The 23,104-nt window shown below is 37.4% G+C and overlaps 1 protein-coding gene across 4 annotated transcripts in view; it reads left to right on the forward strand.

Annotated features, from left to right (window-relative positions):
- Positions 1–23,104, forward strand: part of LOC124222681 (uncharacterized) — a 96,384-nt gene that overhangs the window by 36,880 nt on the left and 36,400 nt on the right. For all 4 annotated transcript variants that reach the window (XR_006884082.2, XR_006884083.2, XR_006884081.2 and 1 more), the window contains exon 3: positions 10,682–11,190. Coding sequence is in view for 1 of the 4 variants with exons in the window: in XM_046633911.2 (XP_046489867.1) it covers positions 11,142–11,190 (49 nt within the window). In the remaining 3 variants the exon portion in view is untranslated. The remainder of the gene's footprint in view (positions 1–10,681; positions 11,191–23,104) is intronic.

A 23,104-nucleotide genomic window follows, 5' to 3' on the forward strand; every position in this document is an offset into this window, starting at 1 on the left:
GCCACGTATCGCTGGGAGTAAATTATTCACTCTGTGAAATTTGACTGATTGAATTGAAGACAGTGATGAAAGTGAATATTAACCGCGTATCGTAAGACTTTGAGGCTTTGGAAAATATTTTACACTTCTCACTCAACGCGGAATTTAATTCTAAAAAAAAAAAAAAAACATTATTAGTACGACGGAATCTATTTTTCCATCCCTTAAAAGGATTCGGGTGAAAGTCAGAGTGAAATAAATTTTCAACTTTGTAGTTTCGTAGCGATTTACCAATTATTTGAATCGTAGAAGAAAAAAAAAAAAAAACAAGCTCCGCAAAGAACGTTTGATATTTTTGACTACTGGTCGATTTTTGATTTTTCTTTTTTAACATTTCACAAATATTTAAAATTCAATACTCACAGCAGCTTGTGATTGTAAATTATTGGATGAGAGAATCCAGCATTAACTGAGCAGAATATGACGACTGAATAATTACCGAGATTATTTATAGTATCTTTTTGTCCTGGAATCTTTTTTTTTCTCTTTAATTACGACGTTGACGATTATATCCTAGCATTTACGAAGGAGACGCTTTTACGTCGGCTCATTTGCATTTGTTTATATAACTTGCACGTCATGGTGGAAAGGTTGAGTCACGTGTCGAGATCTCTGCAGAATCTGAGAGCGAAATTAACTATTAATATAAATAAAAACAACCTCTTCATGCTTTGATTATTTTTCCTTTTACCTAATTTTTCTCGACCGTGTGATCGATAATGTTACAAGATTCATAAAATATTTTCAAAAGCTTTTGGGAGCCGTATTTTTTAGAGCAGAAACAGCGGAGGCCAAAACGTTACGTGACACATCTTGATCGCATTACATCGCGACGTTTAATCTGATATTCATTAAAATCGGATGAATCATTTGACCGTTTGAAATTTCTGATGAAATAAGTAGGGACGAAAGTTTCAACTGTGATTAAAATAATTGGCTGCAATTAAACGTTACGAAATCTAGGCGAAAAATGTTTTCGCCGAAATTCAGGATATTATTGCGAGTGCGAGTGACGGACGTGTTTCGACGTTGAAGAGGACAATTTCCTTTTTGAAGCAACGTCTCTTTGTGCACAAGACACGCGGCTTGAAAATTCATTCTATCCTCGCATCCTCGCTAAAGTGGCCTCGTCAAAAAAAAAAAGAAATAAATAAATAAGAAAATATGAATATACAGAAATTGCTAAATTGACAAGCGAATGGGAAATAAATGAAAATCTTGGTGTTCGTGAATTTGATGACGTAAGATTCTGAGATCCTGAAGCTTGCGAAACGTTTTTTGAACAGGTGAAATATGAGGTAAAAAAATTGACGGTGTGAAATCCTTGAAGCAAAAGAATGTTTGAATAATAAAATCCGAAATTGAACAGTTATTAATTAAAGTACGTTTTGATGAGAAAAAATCGATGACAATTCAAAAAAAGTTTTTACAGCTAGTATCGATCGGAAAATTCATTCACAAAGCCGTAATAATTTAATCAGCGAGTTTTTGGAAACTGCAAATTATCGAATATCTTGACTCGAAGAAATTTTCGTCCATTAAGAACAATCTTACTTTCGCTGTTTCTGGGTTTTGCAAGTGAACAGTAATAACGCATGTGAAGAAAAAAATAAAAAATTCTCTTCTGGAGTTAGTATTTAAATAAATAAATTTTGATTCCATACCTCGAATTATAAACAAAATCTTTATTTATTACTTATAAAGTTTGCTCTTGTCTTTTTTACGCTGATAAATAAGTCTTACTTATTTTGTTTTGTTTTTGTTGACCTATGATTAACTGTTACTTTTGACTGAAATTAATTCAAATGCGAAACTAAAGTCTGTTTAATTGTTATTTACAATAAATATATGAGAAAATAGGTGATATTTTTTTTTTTTTTATAACCCTAAGTATCGTTCCGGTTTCCGCAAAAGCAAAATGTATCTATTAACATTATTTGTTTTTTTATCAAATGAATTGAAAAAAAAAATATTTCACTGATTGATTTGACCTATGAATAACAATTACTTTTAAAGAAAACTTATTTGAATGCGAAACTGAAGTTTGTTTAATTATTATTTGCAATAAATGTTTGAAAAAATTCGTAATTCTTCTTACAACCCTAAATATCGTTCTGGTTTGTGGAAAAGCAAACTTCATTTGATAAAATTATTTTTATCTCCTAATCAATCACTCAAAAGAAACAATAATATGACATTTTGGATTCACGCTAAAAATTCGTCTTGTAATCAATACAAAAACATCAAAAAAAAAAAAAATCTTCCATAGTTCTCAGACGAGAGAAAGCAAGTGAATAAGGATAGATCGAGAGAGAGAGAGAGAGAGAGAGAGAGAGAGAGAGAGAGAGAGAGCGATAGAAAGCAACCGGTAGACACAAAGCGATTCAGGTGCGGAATGTAAGAGCATCGGGATTTCGGAACTATGCAAATTAACAGCTCGGTATATGCGTGGCGGGGGTTGGGGGGGGGGGGGGGTGGGGGGAATGAGACTCGGCTAATCAATAACGACTCTTCGCGGCTAATCTATCTATTCCACAGGGGGGGGGGGGGGAAGGGGGTTGGTTTGGTCTGGCATCGTTCGTTCGGCACCCGGTCGACTCGTGATTCCGTAGGCTTCGTAGAATCGAGGGTCGAAAGGTAGTGGGTAGGTTGGCTGGCTGGTTTCCGGACGGCAGACGCGCCCGACACCACCGGAGTCTGATTTATATCGGAATTAATTTTACCGACATTTCTGCGAGCGCCGCGGCGCCTCCTCAACCCACCCACATAAAACGGAGTGCGAAGCGCGTAATACGGAGCCTGTTACACGGTACGGTTAGCGTACCGGGCGCGGCCCCCAAAAACGCGGGGGTGGATTCTAGCTGCGCTTGAGAAATTATTCGCAGAAGTGGGATGCAGGGCGGGTTGAAAAATCACCAACAGAGAGCGGACCGTCGCTTGTTCCCCGGCTTCTGTCTCTCTCTCTCTCTCTCTCTCTCTCTCTCTCTCTCTCTTTCTCTCTCTATCTCTTTCCCTCTCACTTTCTCTCCAGCTTTCGGGTTATATAGTCGCTACTGCTGCTGCTGCGACGCGCTCTCCGGCATTTTTTCCCATTTAAAGCAATTTTTCCGAGCCACCCTAACAGCCACGACCTGGCATCACCTCTGGGTCACCGGCCTTCCGGGTGGCTCGTTCCGCGGTAATTGTTTGGGATCTCATATATACATATACATATACATATATTTTTTGTTTTTGTTATTACTATTATTATTTTCTTCTTTTTTTTTTTTTTTTAATTTTGCTCGGTACTTTTATCATCCCTCACTTTTTAACCGCCCCTTTGCCCTTTTCTCTTTGCGTCGCGTTTTGTTCGTTTTCTTCTTTTTTTTTTTTTTCTTGTTTTTTTCTTCTTTCATTTTTCCGTCCTTTCACCACCGACCACGAGGCACACAATCTCTGAAATTACTTCTCATTACTCACGATGCGAGTACGTGTTAGACCGGAATAGAATGACAGTTTCAGCATGCTGATGATGATGATGATGATGATGATGATGTTTGCCAAGCCTCAAGACGCGAGGAATATTTTATTCAATGAAAGTAACGAATAATTTCAACACCGTGTCAAGATGACTTCGAAGCCTAGGGTACAGTCACGGATCATCGATATCATGTCACCGTAATATGAAAATCAACTAGACGATGAAGTTTGGTAATTGGCAAATAATTTACGAAACCTGGAATCACTCATATTTCAAATGTTTCAACCATAACAAAATCAATACGCAGTTGAAAATCTGAGGAAACTTGTACTGTGCGAATTTAAATAGAAAATCTGATTTTACTATTTGAAGATGCTTTGATTATCTCGCTTCTCGTTTCTCGCTTCGATTACGTTATAGTATATTTATGTTATACTATAGATATACCTATCCAGTTGCGCGGATAGAACGTGGATTCATTTCGTTATTGAACCGTGAATTTCAACGGTACTAATCAAAAGTGCAGCTATCACACGGTCATTTCACCCGAAGCCGATCAGTTTGGGTCAGGGATTCCAGCGCTTTTTGTCTGTATAAAACAAAGTTTGGCTTGGGTTACAGAAGCGGAATTATTCCGAAGGGACGTCGAGAAATTTAGCATGTTTTTCTATCTTTTTCGTTTTTCGTTACTCGTTTTATACCGGTTTAATTTAATTTGTTGCTCTGGAATGTATGAGTACTGATACAACTTTTTCAAAGCTAGAAATGAAGAAGGAAAAAAAAATATATATATATATATCGTTCGAGTCTGCTGTTTCCAATTTATGAATAATTGACTGTAACTACAGTTCAACGGTCAGAATATGTGGCTAAGATTTCCAAAGATCAGGTTTTTAGTGAGATAAAGAACCAAGATTCCATTCTCAATGAAATATTCGACTTCCGCTATCCAAATGAAAATTTGATGAACCAATGGTTGAAATTTTGATACTTGAAAGAAAAATAAAAAATGTATGCATTTCGAACGTACGGAATATTGAAAAAGCTGCTGAATCTTAAGAACTTGGTTTTTGCCGAAGTACAGGAGGTCGAAAAAATTTTCCACTCTTTAGAGTTAACAGCTTGAGTCGCGAACCCGCCTCACTTTTTTTTCCCCAGCTCAATTCATCCAGAGACCTCAAAGCGAGAGGGACTCGGGAGAGAAGTAGATAGGGGGTAGCGGTTTACGGTATGTGCAACACGTCGCGAGTTCAGTCGTTCCCTGTCAGACGTACGTATGGGTGCGTATAGCGTGCTTTGTAAGGACGCGGCGCGGGGGCGAAATTAAACACAAGATGTGAAACGGCGTGACACTTCCTTCCGGTTAGACAATATAAGAGAGGAAAGGTTAACTCGTCGACGTGAAGCCTCGCACACAGTCTCTTGGAATCAATATACTCCATTTCTTGGACGACAGATGGATGAACCACCGGTCGTAGCTACTTCCACTTGGTAAGCCGAAAAAGTGAGGTGGACCGAAATCCCCCCGATTTTCCGGGAAAAGAGTCCGTCAAATTGTTCAGGAAACTGGAGGCGCGAGCCTCGAAGGATACCCCAAGACTCTATCCGTCTTCCCATCGCGATCCTTCGTTTAGGGAGAGCCAACCGAGTCTTTAGAGATTGGTAAGCTTGAACGATTCTCTCTGTAGAGAGGAAACATTCGGCCAAGGGTGTGAGGATGCGGAGGGTGTCGTTACAGGCGAGTACGCGACGTCGCGAATGAATTGGGATGGCTTTACAGAATTAAAGATCAATTTCCCTCTCTTTATCTCTGCCTCTTTACACTGTATCTTATTCCATGAAACCGTTCCACCGATCCGGCGATTGAATAATACCGAGGCAAACTTCAAAGTGAAACGATTTGTAATTATAAAGTTGCTCGGGGCTCGGCGCAACGCTTGGTATGCTTTTGTCACACGACGCTTTCGTGTTCCTGGAGAGTTCAAGTGGCTTGGTGGCACAGGACCACGCTTGAAAGTACGGTACAGAAAACATAGGGCAGGTGTTACTCGAATTCTTTGAAATTAAATCTATTCCAATTCGTGTCAAGTCATTCGAACTCACTGTAGTGTAACAGAAATATAGTCGGGTTAGCCAAAGTCAAGTTAATTCAGTTTACTGGTAGGTACCTTGAGTTCATGAATTACACTTCAAGTCCCGATGAGTCCTGAGTCCGTTACGTGAACCACTTGTACTTCAAATCATCGTCACATGTGAAATTCACAAAGCAAAACATTCTGGCACTAGCGTTTCGCATCAAGAAGAGGAAAATAACGTAACACGGACACAGAACATGAGCTTTGGTATGTAGGGACGATGATTTAGTATACGGTGTAAGGAGGAGCAGATATAATGTTCTTTGATAAACTCTCGTGTATAGGAACGATGATTTACATTCGGCATAAAGAGAAGCAGATCTGATCGAACCTCAATTGATATACCGAAGTCCTTCTATGTGAAATCAGGTGAAGAGGGACTTCCTGTTCACTCTAATCCAGATCTTTCCGTTTCGAAGATTCGTCGCGAAGCAAAAACGGATATTCCAAGGCTCGGTGACATCGGCTCATGGATTTAAGAGCCTCCATCCTCGGAGGACGAAGAGCCAAACCAAGTTGAAAGGTGGAATATAGAGACAGAGAGAGAGAGAGAGAGAGAGAGAGTGAAGGGAGGGGGAGGTGGGAAGAAAGAGAATCAAGGGATGGGGCTCCTTGGGCTGGTTCAAGTTCGAAGATTTGAGCCTCGATAATGAAATGGATACCCTCCGGGTGGCGGTGGACGACGAGGATGAGACGGCAATGCCAGGCGGAGTGTGAAACCCATTCGCAAATTAACCTTACTTATTCATTAACGCTAACGACCTATGGAACAGGTCTGCTTTCGGCGCGCTGTGTAGGTATCTTCGAGTAAGATGGTGCAGGGTCAGGGCCGGTGAAATTCGGGACCACCAGCGCTTTTCAGTCGAACCTAAGGCACTCGGCCTGATAACCGATAAACGAAAAGTTTCATTAAAAATACTACCAATGAGGAAGTTGGCTGTCTTCAACGGCTGCGTTAATCTTGTTGTTAGTCCCGCGTTCTCATTGCCGTAATCGCTTCAAGCCGAATACCAAATCGCCTCAGTTTCCTCAGCCCACTTTCACTCCGCTCAGAGGTTGTTTTTTTTTTTTTTTTTGCCAGAAAAACAAGAAAAAGATGCTTAGGAAAAAGTGAGACGGAGGGAGGGAAAAAATGTGCATATTTATCTCCGAGGACCTTCGCATCGGTCCTCTGGGAACAATACAAGAAGAAAAGAAGACTAGGTGGCACCGAGGAGAAGAGGAGGAATGGGCAAAAGGAGATTGAGAGGCCGGGAGAAGAGTAAGACGGATGAAAAGTCGTTTTAGAGGGTACAGACGCTGTCTGTTAAAAGTTGGAACGACACTTTTGGAAACTTTTCAAATACAATCATACTCTCTGGACTTCTGCGGCTCCCGAGGTATTAATATCGTGATTTCGGTACATATCTCGATGTGATTGGCATCTCAATTGGGTTTTCATCATGTTTAATATCTCCTGGTATCCTAATCGATATCCGATTAAAACTTGCCTTCCATTCGGAGAACTTGTCCTTCGATGTCAGAAATAAGGACCTTCATCGTTTGTCGATGATTATTTATCATTTTCAAATATTGCCAGCGTTGTTGATTAAGATTAACCATCAACTCTGTTACTGGTTACTTATAAACGTAAAAGCTTGCCATAATTGAATCATGGTTACTGGCAAGTCTTCCGATTATTACTTATCACTTATCATCGTCAGTTGCTGATCATTGTCAGCTGAATTGACAGTGAATTCTCATCATTAAGGATTTTGAAAGTTTATCGATGACCACTTTTCGCTGTAGAAGATCTACATCACGAGTTGACGATGAGCAACGACTCTACCGATAGATAAGCAACCATGATCCTGAATTATTCTGTACTCTTAGTCAAACTTTTGGACTGTGGAGTATTTACAATAGTCATAAATGACAGAATTCACTCACAGTAGGAGTTAATAATGCAGTGAAAAGTAACTTGGGATCTAATTCGAAGGAAAAATGTTCAAAACATCGCCCAAGAAATCTCAATATGAAATAATTTCGGTTGCGAACATCATACCCTTGCGAGATTACGAAGGAACTGGGTGCGAAAGGCAGGAAGGAAGGAAGGAAGGAAGGAAGCGGCAAAAGAGGGCCGGGAATCCTGGGATCTAAGGACGACCAAGCGGCCGGGACATTCGGTCGGACACCCGTTAAGGATGGCGTGGAAGGCGGCAGAAGGTCTGAATGTGGGCGTCTGCTCCCCGCGGTATTAGTAGTGTCTTTTCTCGCAATATGCGGTTCTCGCATCGTGCATAAATCACTTCTGGTAATATCATCGGAGTCCCGGGCGTACTAGGAATATCACCTCTCATACTACCCGAATCCTTTCTTCACCCCGGCTCGTGATCCCAGCCGCCTCTGCCTCTCACCCTCCGATATCGCGACAGCGACGCCGTTCGCCTTCGAACTACGGTATTCTCTTCCATCTCACCAGGAAAGCCAGAATCGCTTCACTCCAACTTTTCCTAACGACGGTTTCCATCCTGTCGGTATTTCAGGCCTCTTAACCGATTCTTTATTGGCACCCTTCGTCCGGCTTACAATCACAATTCGTTCATGTGCTCTTTTCGATGAGGAATAGATTGGCGTCAAATAAAGCCAACCTTGAAATCAGGTGACATCAGTTGGTACATTGGCTCAAATATCATGAAATATCTTTGGCAATCTGAGTTACATCTTCGGATCTTTACCAAAATCTACATCAATTGCGTAAAATGATTTCAAATCCCACAAAACATTTGCCTTCAAATCCTGAATCATATTGTGAAGTTTTGCTAATCTTGAAATTTTTGATACCTTGAGATGCAGAACCTTCAACGGTAGTCGATTTCTACAGTGGAATTAACGGGGCATCCTTCATTTGAAAGCATCTTTGAAATCTGGATTTGAAAAGTTGAGGAATGGATCTTATCTGATGAATTTCATAAAGACACTCCAAGACCTGAAAACTTAGAAAAGCTTTCCAGGAAGTTGCGATTTCCAAGGATTCGCAACTTTCAGTGCAATTTCATCATTCCGAGAAGTCCATGAAGCAGTTGTTCACAATAGCATGCGTGGCGCTTTTCACGACGAGTGAATTGAGTGTTAAAAATTTGATTGTTCAGAGTTTGTAAGCTCGTCCCAGAACTGGTATACGAAACAGTGGAGAAAGTATAATCAAGGATGAGAGAGTCGCAGAACTAGGAACATGGCGTGTACCCAAAGTAATGTATGTGCTTGAGATTACGACGTTTTAGTTTAGAGAAGGAGAGAGCTGGGAGCGAGGGTATTTCATCGCGCAGAGCCCGAGGGCTTCCTTAACAAGTCGGTCCTTGGTCCTCCGCGGCGTTCCTCATCCTCGTGTTCCTGGAGACCCAACCGAACTCCTGGTTTCTCTTACTTTATCACGAAGCCTTGGCGCTACCGCCGCTGTTCCGGGTTTCCATCCTAACCTGGCCCACTCCTCTCTCTTCTATCTCAAAAGGGAAGAAGCAACAACTTTGAGACAAGTTAACCAACCAACGAACAAACCAACTTTCCATACTCCCACGCACCGCGCTCTTCAGACAACGTCTCGATTTTCCGACCGTTCCCCCGATTTCAACCCTCGGGCAACCCACGTATCTTCTCGGCAAAGATGATGAGACCTGCACGTCGTCAATGAATAAATATTCACTGAATTCAGCGGCCCGAAGAGAGTCGCGATTCGCTCACTTGATTCGGTCCCACATTGTCGCACATAAATTTTGATGGAAGACAGACAGTGCAAACATCATTAACCAAGGAATACCAGGAAGACTCGAATAATTTCTTATCCTTGCCATAACCTGCCTTTGGTGGTTACTCTGAATAACTTTAGCTTTCGGTTTCAAAATTCGCACTGCCTTCCATCAACTACAAATCAAACAGATGATCTCATTCCGGTTTCAATTCCAAAACCATACTTTATGTTAGGATAGGGATTTGTACTTAATGTACCGACCTTATAATCATCCGAAATCTTACTCATTCGATTTTTGGGGAATCCAATATTTTTCAACGGAACCAATCATTCTGCTAGCTACAATTTTGTTATTCGGTAGACCTTCTTGTGCTTTGGAATGGTGAAGACAACTTTTAGAAGAATATATGGGATCCCCTCATCTTTACAGGTACTGCTCACGACGTCGAAGATCCAAAATGATAAGTGTATAAAAAAGGAAAAGGGAGCTCAGAGTTGGATACATTTCGTATTCAGGCATCGAGAAGACTGTTTGTTCCGTGATAAATAATTTGTCGCGGATAGGCTTTGTCTCGAAGTGGTTAAACTCGTCCCACCCCCGCAGGCTCTCGCCGCGTCGCGTCTGCCGTTCGTGATTTAGCTTTTGAATTATCATACGTGAGATATAGCGAAGCGAAAGTTTCCGCAGCAATTCCCATTACTCGGAGCACCAGCCCAGAAACCAATATGTTAGTTAGAGATCCAGATCTCCTACCCCCGAACCTTATACCTTTCCGCCCCTGAATCCACCGAGCTCCACACACCCTCCTCCAACAGCCACATAACCTATCCTTCCTTCCTTCCTTACACAACCTTCTGCTTCCGGCGTTTCTTGAAAACTGCCGAAAACAGTTCCGGAGTCATTAACAACTATTTACTCTCTTTCTCTCTTTCTCTGGTATACTGCAGCTGTCCGGAAATAGATCTACTTTTGCGTTCATCAGAGGTTTTCACAGTTCTTTTCCTTCTGTTTTCTTCATTCTCAACAGTTTTCTAACATATTTACAGCCGAAATTGAACACTGTATCAACGAAATTCAGCTACATTTATGCAAAACGATCATGGAAAAGTTCAATAAAAAAGTTCGTACGTTCCAGCAAATTCGTGGAAACCATTTACCGTTAACTATTAACCCTACACTGTATACTTCATGAATCAGTCGAAACAAAATGCAATTTTTCAATTACGAACCTGTGTTTTCTGTTAAAATCACTTCTGACGTGAAGTTTCGGACACTCTGTATGTACAACACGGTAAGACCGGAGTTCTGGCTGTTCGCAGGGCGATTGAAACAGTTAAGGCGATCGGAACGGGAGCGTGAAGCGGGAATCCTTATACCCCGATGGTCACAGAGGTCAGCAGGGTTGAATGGGTGAACTAGGAGATCTGCCCCCGGCGTCCAGTGGCAGTGGGAATAGGAGCAGTAGCAGCAGCAGCAACAGCAGCCGGTCTCCATTCGCAGGCACCACGATATTGAAATCAACGGCTGGAAGACAAAAGTTAGCGAGAGAGCGGACACCTACCACCGGCAGGGAAATAGCGAACCGAGTACAATGGAACGGAATATAATAGCCTCGCATATAGACCCTCGGTTGTACACGTTGTCGCATCAACATCGCTCTCAATCTCATCCCCACCATCTGGTCAACTGCGCAGCCGAGCCGCAAGAGGCGCTACGATAACCTTGAATCCTCAATTCAGTCAGCGTGTGAGAATTGAGGTGGTAAAGTGATTGAACAAGATGTCCTGGAACGAAGAGTGCTCTGTTATGCTGGATGAAAATCATCTCGGTGAGTGTTGAAAGACTTTTTATCTTCGGTTTACTTGCATTTAGAGGTTACGCCAATTCTTGGAGTGGTAGATTATTAAGGATGATGAAGTTGCGAGAAGGGAAAAAAAATATTTTCCAGAATCTACGATAATGTTTCTAGTGAATACTAGGGCCCGGATAAACATGTATTCATAAATACATAATATGTACATGTAATGAAGACTTGAAAAATTAAAACACGGAAGAAACTATTGAGTAAAAAAAAAAAACAAAGCTTCTGCTGTACAACGAAATTCGATTTAAATACATTTCAATGAGTCGAGCGCAAACTTCAATAACTTAATACAAATGCTTGAAAGGATGAGAATCTGCTAGTTTTGGTATTTTTGATCCGATATTAGTCTGATAAGGGTTACTTTAATCACCGTAGTAATTTTCATTGATCAATTTCCTCAAATTTTTACAAATTGCCATCTCCACAATTGTTGAAAAGAAATTAGTGCACGTACGAATGTTCAGCAGTTGTTCGTCAAAGATTACACTTGCACGTTACAACTAATGCCATATAATTGCATAAAAAATACTAGCGTTTCACCACGTAAATCGTTCTAATCACAAAAGCTTCTTTATAATTGTTTATATCTGAGCTTGTGTTATTTAAATTTGTTCGAATCCATTTCTATGACATCATTAACGTTAACGTAATTACATTATTCGGTTTGACAACCGCCATCATTGTCACAATAGGAGCCTTGCCAAGTAAATGTCGACAAGTTTTTTTTCTCTTTCTTGACTTTTGATTCAGATAAATAATTATTAAACAACTCCTTCAATAGACTTTGCGTTAATTTTCTGATGTTTTGGAAAGAATCTTTAATTATCTGGGTTAACTTTAGTGAAACTATTTCTCGCCTAATTCCAAAATGTTGAGGTTATGAGGGCCTGGACAACATTAATGCGGCCCAGTGTACATTTTCGCATAGATTTACGTTCTCAGGCAAGAAGGTCGGAGGTGGCGTGTGCCGGAGGCGATCGCGTGGGGTTGGTTATTTCGCCATCGGGCTGCTCAGCTCCCTGGAATATACATACATATACGTGTATCTCTCCTTTCTCGCATTACTGCAGCCGCGCATTTTGCGTATCGAAACGGTTTCCTACTGCGATCTGCTTAATTGACATCCGTTTTACCCGTCGCATTGATTACGCAAAATTTTATCATACGCTTCCTTTTGGAAAGCAGTATCCCGATACTGACTTTTTGCACAGTTTTTCGAAATTTTTGATATTTCACGAATGTCGAAATTCAACTGACACTCAAGTTAGAATTGTTGGGAAAAATTTTGAGACGTTTCTCATTTTTCAACCTTCTAGTTTTCACTTTTTTTATACAGAAAAATATGTACTTAATCATTTAATCAAAAATTTGCAAAGATATTTTGCGAAACTTTAGAATCGTTGGTCCGAAAGACAATGAAATATCAATGGATTGTGATGTATGTTATTTTTTTCTTTTTTTGGAACACGTTTTCTTTATTTTTAAAAGAATCGTTAAATCATTACAAAAATCTAACAAGGAATCACAAGGAAGCTGTAAGCATGAGTGAAACTTGAAAGGAACTAGAGCAAGACAAAAACAGTTTAGAGAAGATTTTTACGATTCTTTGAAGTTCGTTGCGCTTATGGAAGGTTATAAAAATTTCTTTTGTCTTTGGTTCACATTGAGAGAAGTATTTTCTGTAATTATTTAATAAATCGGCACGACTTTAAAAGTGATTTTGCGTGTTCCACGCAGCGATGAATATCGGCAGCAAATAATTGGGAAAATTCTCGAGTGTATCTCGGTTACATAACTCGTAGATTCGACACAGTTGCCGCTGAGGTAAATGTTGATGGAATATAAGCGCGGGGAAGTAAACCGAAGGCGAACTTTGTCCGACGTGAAGTGAACTTGGGTATCCATTTCACAGATTTGTGGGCTGCTTTATAAGATCGCGAACTACTCTCTGGGTAAATAACATCCTCGGAATGCCCCGAGCAGCAAGGAGACCTTATAAAATAGTTTCCCGTGTGTATATCAAGTTGCACTCAAAGTTTCACCCGCCTAGCCTCTGGGTACAACCTGCGGGAGATGCACAACCACCTATTCGCCTTATTTTCAACCCCTTATATTCGGTTGTTCTCCGCCTTCGTACTTCCAGGGTTAGAATAGACTCTACATGTCGAAGAAAGCGCAACGATTTTATTATGATTGACGAAAATTTTGATTATTTCGACAAAAATACTCCCCATATTTCTGTAAATCATTTTCTTCTACAATTATTTTCACCAGTCTCGAAAAACGGCTGTCAATAATTTTGAAAACAATTCTCTTATTTCAAAGTTTGTCAAATGTTAACTGTGAGAAACGGGAAAGAAATTTGATTGATTTGAACAAATCACGTGTCAATTATCCATGCTTGTTTAAAATTATTAGAAACCACATTCGGGTAGCTTTGGGTTTACCAAACATTTATTCAACATTCTCATACAACGACTTGAAATCATGGTAAATATTTAAGAATCGTTCAAAAATTCTTACAAGGTTACTCAAAATTCAACGACAAAAAAAAAAAAAAAAAGAAAATTTGATTTGACCAACTATTCGAGTATTTCTAACGAATGTGGTTAAAAATAATTATACTCAATACGAACGAAACTTGCAATAAAAATAATGTAACGAGAAACACAGGCATGCACGTAAAGCTGACAATGAGACGAGATGAGATGCCTTGTGAAAATTTGCTCATTTCCCGAATCATTCTTGTATATATATATATATATATATATATATATAGACAGAGAGTGCCTGAGAGATAACTGCGTGAAATAAAAATAATGGTAATAATTAGCCGGCATAATCTTTCTGGCTTTAGGGAGGATTTCGTTTCGACGTCGATTGGGCGTTGTGGTTTTATGAGAAGTGAGCTGCTGAGCAGTTCGACCGCAGTCTCCTCGCGGTTTTTTCGCCACGTAGTTGTAATCTCATTTTGCAGGAAATTAGTCTTGCGCCGTTCCGTTGTTTTCCGACGTATATTTTTTTTTTTTTCTTCCCTCGTTTTCGCTCTTTCTCTTCATTCCACCCCCGATGCTCGTTCTTATAATATCCTTCTTTCCGTCCGCTTTGTCCGTTCCTTTCTCCTTTTACCCGCCATTACTCGTCAACGAGTGCCGGTATAATCAACGGTACGGTTATTTCAATTTTAATTAGAATGATAAACTCAGCGGTTACATTTTCTCTTCACTGCCAATTTCGAGCGAACAAAACGAATAAAAAATAAAAGAAACAAAAAAATAAAAAAATAAAAGAAAAGAAAAAAAAAGGGAAAAAGAAAAAGGCGACGAACGAAATAAACGCGATAAGCCACCGGCTACTATCGTCTTGAATTAAAAGATGTTCAGGATTTTCGTCACAGAAATACGTCGCTGAGAGATAGAGAGGGAACGAGAAGAAAAAAAGACGACAAGAAAAAGTAGTGAAAAAACTCGGTTTCTTTCGATGTTAAGCCTCTGTTTACTGAACCCATGTCACGTAAAATGTTATGTATACACACACATACGTTTCATTTTCACAGTTGAAGAATATTTCTTTTTTCTTGGATATAAATCGTTAATTTTTTCAAAGTTGAAACTGCGATATTTAGAGGTTGTTTTTGAAATTGAGAAATTCGCTTGTTTTCTGATGAAAAAATTAATCACAAAGGAGCTTTGAATTATGGATAATACCGTGTTGCGCAGTTTTGCTCGAAGCTCGAACTTGATTCTCAAATAAATTTGGGCAACAACTCGTTCTTAATTTCACACTCCCCTGCTTTAAATAATAAAATTGAAGTCGAATTTGCCATTTCCACAAATAGCTACTCCGTGTCAAAGCAGAGACGGCAAATTAGAGATCGGAAAGGATTTGCAGAATGCAGAGGGTTGGATGGACACACTCGTATATATTTGAACATATCGCCACTCTTTCTATATACTCGTCCGCTATTCATGTATATGGCCTATCGATTTGTTTGCAACTAAACCGTCGATGTATAGGTATAACGTAGGTGGCTAGGCGATAGGTCAAAAATAGCAATGTATATTCCTAGCTCCGTTGCAGCGGCACGTCCAGCATTTTTTTTAAAGTGCGACTCGAAAAATTTCTGGCTGACACTGAGAACAAAATTGTCGTAAAATCTGGAGGGGGTAGGAAAGTATTTAGAGGTCGCTACCGATTATTGCAATATTTTTTATTTATTTACGATACGAAAAAAATTAACTAATGTGTATATATATATATATATATATATGTTTATAAGTTCTTAAGGTGCACACATAAAAATGAATAAAAAATATTACAGTAATTAGTAGCGACTTTTAAGTATATTTCTACTTCCTCCAGGCTTGCGGCAATTTTTTTTTAGTTATAAACGGGCCAAATACTTGAGATTAGTTAAAAAAAAAAAGCAGAAATGACGGATGAGTGTTCAATTTTTTTTCGATTATCATCAGTAAAGTAGGAATGAGAATTCTGGATACAGATTCCTGCACCGACATTATATCGACACTTCTAGTACGTTGAAGAGTGTGAGGATATACCCATTCTGACCAACTTCTAGAACGTTTTAAAAGTGTCTGTAATAAGTCGGTGCAGGAATCTGTATCCAGAACCATCTGTGCTAGTCTACCATCAGTATTGCATGTGAAATTTGATCAGGATGAAGTTCATCTACAGTCATTTATGATTCTCGTTATCCTCAGTTATTACAAATGCTCCTTTTCTAAGAATTTGAGTAAATAATCGTACAATATAAAAATTCCTTTCCTACGTATTGTAACGGTTTTTTTTTTTGAGGTTCAACCGATACGTTTTGATTTTATGTTATATTAGAAATCTAGATATATTCAATAAACAAAATACATTAAATCAGGAGGAAACAATGTAGAACACAGATTTATTGAGTTTTGGTATAACCTTTTAAAAGAACCGGCAATCATAGAAAATCTCATTCACTCTTTCATTCACACGTTAAAATTACTCAATGCGATTACCGACGTTTTGTATATAATTATTCTGGTAAAATTTTTGTACCATATTAACGAAAGACTGGCTCTCTTTTCCTTTATGGTTCAAATTTAAAAATGATTCTAGTGAAAGAATGAATCTACTGACAAAGGACTCTAAATTATGGTGAGATTACAATAAAGTTAACAGACGAAGATATAAAATACTGACTTAAGAAGGCTATTACAGATTTGTGGCACAATCCACCTACAAATCAGTAATGAAAAGATGACTTAGCTCGGAATATCTCTGATGAAGCGAGGTGGCCTAACGGCTCCGTAGATGATCATGGATGTTGAAGTTCTTTGATATTCCTTTTATAGAATCGGTCTTCACCGATTATACTGCGTGGTCGTTCGTCGATCAGATATTTGGATTTGTTCTTTAGGCTCACAGGCTCCGAAAGATTGGGATTGCGTTGGGTTACACTTCTTGTATGAATCGTCGTCTCAAATTTTTTTTTTTTTTTTTTTTTTTTTTGGCTTGTTTTGTTTTCCCAAATGTTAACGAAATTATAAGAATGTGAATATGACAGGACTAGACTTTATATCGACCGTTCGCTTCGACCCCGGCTCGCAGAGAGAGAGAGTTACACTTATTTCACCGGATAGGTGATCTTGACCGACGTGACACCTAGAGTTAAGCGTTTGCCCTTTATTTTGAAACGTTGTATGTGCTTAAGGCGCGTACATACGAATTACTTTATATTCTATGTGACTCGCATGTAATATCGTTACATCACCCCCCCCATTTTCGAGATTGTTGTGAGAACGAAAATATCGAAAATTACTCGTTATCCTATATTTGCAGTAAAATCTAAAAACCTCTCTTTAAATTACTTCTTACTTATCAATCATTCAATCCATTCATCCTTCATCATTCATCATTAAAATTATCATTTTAAAATCTAATCACATTTTCTTTTAGCAAACATTTTGTTTAACTGGACTTACATCTAAAAAATTCTATAATCTATGCATGTTGGACTTATTAGAACATTTGAAGGATTCATGACGAGTTTTTCGTGAATTTTCATTACAAAAAATTATCTGTTATTTAGCACTTGGATTTGTGGGCTGATAATATTTGCGTAAACTCACACGATTGAAAGTTCCCAAGTTTTTGTTTTTATTTTTTGTATCTATTAAATTATATGCATTTTCATTAACTTTTTTGTTTATTTTGTACGGACCTTTAAACAAATGGAAGAATTTGTGTGTTAATTTATTGATAGCGGAGGATGGATATGGTACACGTAGTAAAACTAGATCTCCTTCATTTAAAATTACAGTTGAAATTGATTTTTGATTCCGGCTTCTATATTCAAAATTTTTCTTCAAGTTTTCTTTGGCTAACAATATTTTAATATCGTGACTATTTTCAATTCTGTCTGGAAATTTTACAATTTTTGTTAATTCATCATGCGCTGTTTTATTAAAATGAAGTTCGTATGGAATAAAACCGGTGCTATGGTGTGTTGTTAAATTTAATAATTTTTCGATTTCTTTGACATATTTTGCCCATCTAGTATGCTTATCATTGCAGAAGGTACGGAAAAATCTCCCCAGTTCTCTCATCACTCGTTCAGTAGGATTGGATTGTGGGTGTCTAATTGATGAATAGCAAACTTCTACTCCTTGTTTTTCTAATTCGACTTTCCATCTAGCAGCTGTGAATTGAGTTCCATTGTCGGATAGCAATCTTTTTGGTTTTCCTACGTTTTTAAAGTACTCGTTGATTATTTTATTTAATGCTATTGTTGTAGTAGCTCGTTTTATGGGGTATAACGTAACTAGTTTTGAAAATGCATCTATTGCAACTAACAAATATTGGACTCCCCCAATAGATCTCGGCAGAGGGCCATAGAAGTCAATTGTAGTCAATTCGTTCGGGTGATCAGCTGTTACCTGCTTGTACTTTCCTTGCATGCTGTAGGATAATGCCTTTGTTCTTTGACATGTGTCACATGCTTGAATACGTTTTTTGATACCTTCTCTCATTTTTCGCCAGTAATAATATCTGTTAATATATTGGTATGTTTTATATACACCCATATGACCTATTTTTTCATGTACAGAAATTACGAGTAAATCTACTATACTTTGTGGGATTACTACTCGCCAATTTTGATCGAATTTACTTTTATAAAACAACAAGTCTTCATGTACTTTGTAACAACCATCAGATGAATCTGTATTGCATTTATTTATGATATTTTTCAATTCCTCATCTTTTATTTGCAATTGTTTTAAATTTTTCAGGTTTTTTATCAACGTTGGATTCATTTTAATAGTTTGAGATGCGATTTTGTTTAGTTCGAGTTCTACATTATCTACTAGCAGTTGGTTTATTTTTGCTATTAGTAACTTGTTACGTTCGTTTGTACTTTGTTTCCCGTTGATATTTCGGCTGAAAAAATCTGCCACCACATTATCTTTTCCTTTGCAATGCTTGACTGTGAATGTGTACTGTTGTAAGATTACAACCCATCGTGATAATCGTGGACTTAAAAACGGTGCTGTATTTATAAAAGTTAATGCTTTATGATCTGTTATTATTTCAAATGGACTTCCAATTAACCAAATTCTAAATTTATCTAATGCATACATTATTGCCAGTAATTCCTTTTCCGTAGTTGTGTAATTTAATTCTGCTTTCGACAAACATTTACTTATAAGTGAAATAATTTTATGGTTATCTTCCTCATCAATTTGGTACAAAATCGCACTTATTCCAAGATCGCTTGCGTCTGTTTGTACTCTACATATGACGCCAGGTAAATAGTGATTAAGGGTTACACAGTTTATAAAACTTTCCTTTATCTCTTTAAATGCTTTCGTATGTTTCTCTGTCCATCTAAACGGTGTATTGTCTGTTAATAAATCTCTCAAAGGCGTGACATAGTTCGAATATTTTATGCTAAACTGCCGGTAAAAGTTACACGCTCCTAAAAATCGTTGTAAAATCAATTTACTTGTTGGTACTGGAAATTCTCTAATCACCTTGATTTTGTCTGGGTTGGGACTAACTCCCTCAGGTGTTATAACGTATCCGAGAAATGCGATTGACTTCTTACAAAAAAGTGACTTATTTAGACGAAGTGTAAAATTGTGTTTCATTAAACGATCAAATATTAGGCTTAGGTGTTTCATATGAGAATCAAAATCAGTTGAGGTTATTAAAAGATCATCTATATAACAAGTCAGAAAGGAGGTAAATTCATTACCTAATGCCATATTTAGGGCACGTATGAATCCACTTCCTGCCGTCTTGAGACCAAATGGAATTCTGCAAAAGTGGTATAAAGTGCCACCGTGTAAAAAAGCTGTATATTGACGTGAATTTCTCTCTAGCGGGATTTGCCAATATCCATGTGTTAGATCAGTAGATGTCATGTATTTTACACCATGATATTTTCTTAATAATTCATTTATTGGTGGTGGACATTCGTTATCAGACTCAATTATGTCATTTATATATCTGGCATCTAAACATAACCTCACTCCATTCTCCCTCTTTTGTACTATTCGCAATGGATTGCAGTATTGACTATTTGATCTTTCTATAATTCCTGCTTGAAGCATTTTCTTTATCTCTGCATCTACTGCTTCTCTAAGTTTAAATGGTACCGGGTATGATTTTTTAACGATTGGCTTGTCTTTTAGTAATTTGATAGAGTGTTCATAAATGTTTGTACATCCGGCTTTCTCTGAAAATAGTTTTTCATATTTAATTAGCAATTTTTCCAGCTCAGCTTTTTGCTCTTCACTTGTACCCATAAGATTATTCGCGATCGACCGGACAGATTCGAAAAAGTTTTGATCATTTGTTTGAGATCTTGTTACTTGAATTTGTTCTATTAAAATTGATTCGATATTTTCATCCAATTTATCTTTCAAAAAATTGTGATCTTCCGATTCTACTGTTTTCTGGCAAACTAAATTCTTTTTGTAAAAATTATGGTCTTGTGATTCTATTGTTTCTGCGTTATTTTGTTCATGTTCGTTTACATTTTGAAATACAGATTCATTACATTTTATATTATTTTTTACACACATCAAATTTAGATTTTCTAATTCATTATTTCTCGGATTATCTCTTTGATCTACCGATGCAATTTTATCAAATTCACTTATTGCTACACATATATTTTCCTTATCTACTAAAATATTTTTATCAATTTCATCATTTTCTACAAAGATATATTTTAAATTTATTTCTGTTTCTTCATCAATTTTATTCTCTTCTACACAATCAGATTCATTGTCAATTTGCATCACATTTTCATGTGTTTCTGACATTTTATCATCATTATCACATTCAGGATCTTTAGTTGTGATATTTTCAAAAACTGTTTTTATATCTTCATCATCATTTTTATTTTCTTCATTATTATTCTCTTTCTTTGAATTCTTTTTAAATATTTCTTTACCTATTTTTTCATGTTCTTTTTCTGAATCTTCAGTTCTTAAAATTTTGATATATATTTTCGCGTTTTGTGCAAATGAGCTCAACCTTTCCGCAGGTTCCCGGTCGTATGAGAAAAGTGGTGGAGCTATTACTTTACCTTTAATACTAATTGTTTTCTGACCGTAATCTAAAACTACTTTATTAATATCAAGCCAATCGTTACCAAAAATCACACTACTAGACAGATGCGGTATAATTAAAAAAGCTGTTGTGATTTTCTGCGATCCCATATGAACATCAACCAAAATTTGTCGCTTAACCGCTGTGGGCTTTTTCCCAATTGCTGGTAAAACTACTACATTTGTAACTGGTAGTTCATTTAAACTATGATTACCTTTGAGAGATTTATATACTTTTTCAGACATACATGTTACTTGGCTTCCTGAATCAAATAAAGCTACCATTCGATAATTTAACACATTTATTACTACATTTGGACCCTTCGATAAGTTTTGTTTTACTCTTTCAATTTTTTCTTCAGCATTACCAATTTCGTGCATTAAGTCCTCAACTAAATTTGCATAATCCCAACTCGATGTCGGACTTATACACATCGAGCTGTTTATTAGTTTAAATTTCTATTTGGACTGGTTTGTAAATTATTGGTGTTAGTTTGCATTTGAGTTTGTAATGACTGTATCTGATTATTGGTTCCTGAGAAATAAGGTGGTGGATAATTGACGTTTGGTAAACTCATTTGGTTGCTTGTTGATGTTTGAACTTGCGGTTGATATTGCCATGGTGATAAGTTTGTACCAAATTGAGGATTTTGATAAAAGTTGTTTGCAGCATTTGGATAATTTTGTTGCCTACTTGTATTATTTATCTGTTGCTGTTGTTTATGTTGAATTTGCATGTTGTTTACATTATTCACTTGATTGTTGTTACTTTGATTTTGATATTTGTGTTTATTATTGTTTCTTTCTTCATAATTTACATCTAATTGCGATAAAGCTTGTTCTATTATTTTTGTATCCGCCATATTCACAGTTGCTAGAGTATCACGAATTTTATATGGTAATTGTTGGATAATGGTATAGTTTATTTCGAACTGGTCTAGTTTCGGTAATAGGTATTTTGCTTCCTTAAGCTGTTTAAAAAAATATGTTTGAAGTGAACCATCCTGTTGATTATACCTTCTTGAACTCCACCTTGTTTTGACTTTAACTTGGATTGGAATGGAATAAAATTTATTTTTAAAGGCTTCTTTAAAATCATTATACGTGTTGATAGTTTCTTTACTCGCTTCCCACCATATTTTTGCTCTACCTGATAATTTACTTTCGACTATCGACAATTTACACTCTTCCTTCACACATTTTAACCTGAAATAATTTTCCAAATTTTCCAAATATTCAATAGGATTTATAACTTCTTCATCTGTAAACTCGGGAGCTTTGGCATCAATGTGACTTCGTTGCAAACTTACTATTAACTCACTCACCGATATTTGATCGTTATTGGTAACTGGTTGTTGAACTGGATTCTGTATCTGTTGAAGAGCCTGTCTTTGTTGTTCGTTCTGGAGCTTCAACAATGCGACTTCGTTTGCCAGCTGTGCGTTAGTTGCTTGTTGTGCCTGTAGCTGTTCAATCGCATTTCGTAAACCCGCGAAACTCGCCATTTCCTCCTTCAAACGCTCCAGTTCTCCCTCCATCTCGCCTGTATTATTTCGTATTTGACTATTGCCTGCTTTTGATATGTCAGGTTCTGACCTCCTTGGTTTATTTGTGATCCTTGACCTAGTTTTAACAGGTGTTCTTTTAATCGTTGGTGCCATGTACTTTTGAAATTCTTATATTTCTATTTATCGCGTAATATATGTTTCTTACAATTACTACCTAAGGTCAATCATACAAACATTCAACGACGAAGTTTCAAATTTAATCCTATGTTTACTTTCTTTATGTCTAAACTTTATGTTCGGGCGCCATTTTGTAACGGTTTTTTTTTTTGAGGTTCAACCGATACGTTTTGATTTTATGTTATATTAGAAATCTAGATATATTCAATAAACAAAATACATTAAATCAGGAGGAAACAATGTAGAACACAGATTTATTGAGTTTTGGTATAACCTTTTAAAAGAACCGGCAATCATAGAAAATCTCATTCACTCTTTCATTCACACGTTAAAATTACTCAATGCGATTACCGACGTTTTGTATATAATTATTCTGGTAAAATTTTTGTACCATATTAACGAAAGACTGGCTCTCTTTTCCTTTATGGTTCAAATTTAAAAATGATTCTAGTGAAAGAATGAATCTACTGACAAAGGACTCTAAATTATGGTGAGATTACAATAAAGTTAACAGACGAAGATATAAAATACTGACTTAAGAAGGCTATTACAGATTTGTGGCACAATCCACCTACAAAT

The sequence above is a fragment of the Neodiprion pinetum genome, chromosome 7 (assembly GCF_021155775.2).
Source record: "Neodiprion pinetum isolate iyNeoPine1 chromosome 7, iyNeoPine1.2, whole genome shotgun sequence".
Lineage (NCBI taxonomy): Eukaryota > Metazoa > Arthropoda > Insecta > Hymenoptera > Diprionidae > Neodiprion > Neodiprion pinetum.